Source organism: Nicotiana sylvestris, chromosome 3 (genome assembly GCF_000393655.2).
Source record: "Nicotiana sylvestris chromosome 3, ASM39365v2, whole genome shotgun sequence".
Lineage (NCBI taxonomy): Eukaryota > Viridiplantae > Streptophyta > Magnoliopsida > Solanales > Solanaceae > Nicotiana > Nicotiana sylvestris.
Genome location: NC_091059.1, coordinates 177022792 through 177026517, shown reverse-complemented (window position 1 = coordinate 177026517; position 3726 = coordinate 177022792). Strand labels below are relative to the sequence as shown.

The 3726-nt window shown below is 43.5% G+C and overlaps 1 protein-coding gene across 1 annotated transcript; it reads right to left on the bottom strand.

The window, feature by feature from the left end:
* Positions 1–2198: 2198 nt before the first annotated feature.
* Positions 2199–2999, bottom strand: LOC138888410 (uncharacterized). The gene is made up of 2 exons (XM_070170268.1): positions 2687–2999; positions 2199–2473 (listed from the first exon to the last, which is right to left on the bottom strand). Exons 1-2 carry the CDS (start codon positions 2997–2999, stop codon positions 2199–2201), a joined length of 588 nt encoding a protein of 195 aa, XP_070026369.1.
* Positions 3000–3726: the final 727 nt, after the last annotated feature.

Sequence of the window (3726 nt, the reverse complement as noted above, 5' to 3'; positions counted from 1 at the left end):
CGATCTTTCAGCCATGCAAATAAGGTGGCGATCTTTCAGCCGAAGCAAAAATAAAGTGGCGATCTTTCAGCCATGAAAATGTAAATAAGGTGGCGATCTTTCAGCCGATGCAAAAATAAAGTGGCGATCTTTCAGCCATGCAAGTGGAGGTAGAGCTTAACCTCGGAAGGCAGAATAGTAGCCTTATGCAATGCAGAAAAATACAAATGGAGGTAGAGCTTAACCTCGAAAGGCAGAATAGTAGCCTTATGCAATGCAAGAATACAGACGGAGGTAGAGCTTAACCTCGGAAGGCAGAATAGTAGCCGTATGCAAGAAATAAAAGGCAGGTGGTAGTAGAGTTTTCTTAGCTAATAGCTGATTGCGATATTGTGGCTGTTGGGGACATTGTGCCTATTGGGGACACTACGTGCGGATAGCAACTGTGAGTAGGTGAAACGGTTCTGAGAGTTGTATTTCTGAACAATGTGAGTCTCGTGAGTGTATAGCATATTTGATGATTTTGCAACTCAAGTGCCTGCATCCAAAGAAAAATCGTGAGTTTTGTAGAGGGGAAGGTTAGTTCGTAACCCCGCTGGCTTTGCTTGATCTGCTCGATTCTGATCTGGTGATACTGCATGTATCATTGGGGTAGCGTTGCTAAACAAAGCGCCTTCAGAAATAGACATGCATGATTTAGTAAAATATAATATAAATACATGATTAAGAATATTTTCTTTAGATGAACCGATGACTGCGATGTGGTTCAAGACATTGCAACCCTTCTTGCTACGGAATTTTGAGGGTCCTCCTCAAAATTCTGCCCCAGTTTACTGGGTTGATGCTTTTGACTGTTGTTTGCGACGATTGGCTGAAATTACTTCGGAATTTTGAGGGTCCTCCTCAAATTCTACCCCAGTTTCCAATTGCGGGGGGAAATGAAAATTTTATTGCATTGTGACCGAACCCATAGGGCTGCCTACGTATCCCCACTTAAACGGGAATCAGGTTAGGCGTAGTTCAAATCTTCCATCATATAGGAAAGCATAAATATTACACATAGTAACGCTTGACTGCATCTGAATTAATTGGCTTTGGCCAGAGTTCTCCGTCCATTTCTGCAAGTATGAGGGCTCTTCCTGTCAGAACCCGGTGAACCATGTATGGACCCTTCCAGTTGGGAGAGAATTTCCCTTTGACTTCATCTTGATGTGGAAAGATTTTCTTTAACACCAGTTGCCCCGGTGTGAACTATCTTGGCTTGACTCTTTTGTTGAAGGCTCTGGACATTTTGTTCTGATAAAGTTGACCATGGCAAACTGCATTCATCCTCTTTCCGTCTATGAGGGCTAGCTGCTCATAACGATTTTTCACCCACTCTGCGTCGTCGAGCTCAGCTTCCTGTATGATCCTTAGGGAGGGAATTTCTACCTCGGCGGGAATGACTGCTTCTGTACCATAAACCAACATATAGGGGGTTGCCCCAGTTGATGTGCGGACTGTGGTGTAGTACCCTAGAAGAGCAAATGATAACTTCTCGTGCCACTGTTTATGCTTCTCTATCATTTTCCTCAATATCTTCTTGATATTCTTATTGGCGGTTTCTATTGCTCCGTTCATTTGGGGTTTGTATATTGTAGAATTCTTGTGTCTGATTCTGAAAGTGTCACACATGGCTTTCATCAAGTCATTGTTGCGGTTAGAGCCGTTGTCGGTAATGATTGACTCTGGAATCCCGAATCGACAAACAATGCGGCCGCGGACAAAGTCTGCCATGACCTTCTTGGTTACTGCTCTATAAGATGTTGCTTCAACCCTTTTGGTAAAATAGTCAATTGCTACCAAGATAACCTGTGCCCGTTTGATGCGGAAGGTTCGATTGGTCTGATAACATCCATTCCCCAGGCGGCGAACGACCATGGTGAGCTTGTTGCATTAAGCTCGTTTGGAGGTACCTTTATCATGTCTGTGTGTATCTGACAGCGGCGGCATTTTTGGACATACTGGATGTAGTCCGTTTCCATAGTCATCCAAAATTAACCAACACAGAATATCTTCTTTGCTAAGACAAAACCGTTCATATGTGGACTGCAGGTCCCTGCATGAATCTCCTCTAATATCTTGGATGCTTCTTTCACATCGACACACCTTAGTAATCCCAAATCAGGAGTCTTCCTATATAGGATTCCTCTACTGTGAAAGAGATTATTGGATAACTTCTAAAGTGTGCGCTTCTGGGTAGGATTTGCAAGTTCCGGGAATTCTCCTTTCGCCAAGTATTCCTTGATATCATGAAACCAAGGCTTTCTGTCTGCTTCTTCTTCAACCTGAGCACAATAGGCTGGCTGATCATGGACCTTTACCGTAATAGGATCAATGAAGTTTTTATCTGGATGTTGTATCATAGAGGACAGGGTCGCCAATGCATCAGTGAACTCATTCTGGACTCTAGGAACATGTTGGAATTCCGTCCTTGTGAACCTCTTTCTCAATTCTTGTACATAGTGCAGATACAGGAGTATCTTGGAGTTCTTGGTTGCCCATTCATCCCGGACCTGATGTATAAGTAGGTCTGAATCTCCCATTACTAGCAACTCTTGAACGTTCATGTCAATGGCCATTTTGAGCCCTAGGATGCAGGCTTCATACTCGGCCATGTTGTTGGTACAGGGAAACCTGAGCTTGGCGGACATCGGATAATGCTAACCGATTTCTGATACTAGGACTGCTCCTATGCCAACTTCTTTCAAATTTGCTGCTCTATCGAAAAATATTCTCCAACCGTCATAGGATTCCGCAATGTCTTCTCCTATGAACAATACCTCTTCATCAGGAAAATATATTTTTAGGGGTTCGTATTCTCCGTCCACGGGGTTTTCAGCAAGGTGATCTGCTAGTGTTTGTCCCTTGATTACCTTCTGAGTGACGTAAACAATGTCAAATTCGCTCAATGGGATTTTCCTCTTGGCTAGCTTGCCAGTGGGCATGGGCTTCTGGAAGATGTACTTTAATGGATCCATCCTTGATATGAGATATGTAGTATAGGCACAGAAGTAGTGCCTCAGCTTCTGATCTACCCAAGTCAAAGCACATCAAGTGCGCTCTAACAGAGAATACCGGGCCTCATACAGGGTAAACTTCTTACTGAGGTAATAGATGGCCTGATCCTTCCTCCCTGTTTCGTCATGCTGCCTCAGAACGCAATCGAAAGCTCCATCTAATACTGCAAGGTAGAGTAATAAAGGTCTACCTGGCTCTGGCGGGACCAAGACAGGTGGTGTTGATAGGTACTCCTTGATTCTGTTGAAAGCTCTTTGGCAGTCATCAGTCCATTTGGTAGCGGCGTCCTTCTTCAACATCTTAAAGATTGGCTCACAGATAACCGTATATTGTGCTATGAACCGGTTGATGTAGTTAAGTCTCCCCAAGAAACTCATCATGTCCTTCTTGTTCTTTCGCGGTGACAATTATTGAATAGTTTTGACCTTTGATGGATCCAGTTCTATTCCTTGGCAACTCACAATGAACCCAAGTAGTTTCCTTGCAGGAACCCCGAATGCACACTTTGCGGGATTCAGTTTTAGGTTGTACCTTCTTAATCTATTGAAGAACTTCCTCAAATCTTCCATTTGATCAGTGGCTTTTTTGGACTTAATGATAACATCGTCTACGTATACCTCTATCTCTTTGTGTATCATATCATGAAAAATGGTAGTCATGGCCCTCATGTAGGTGGCCCCAACATTC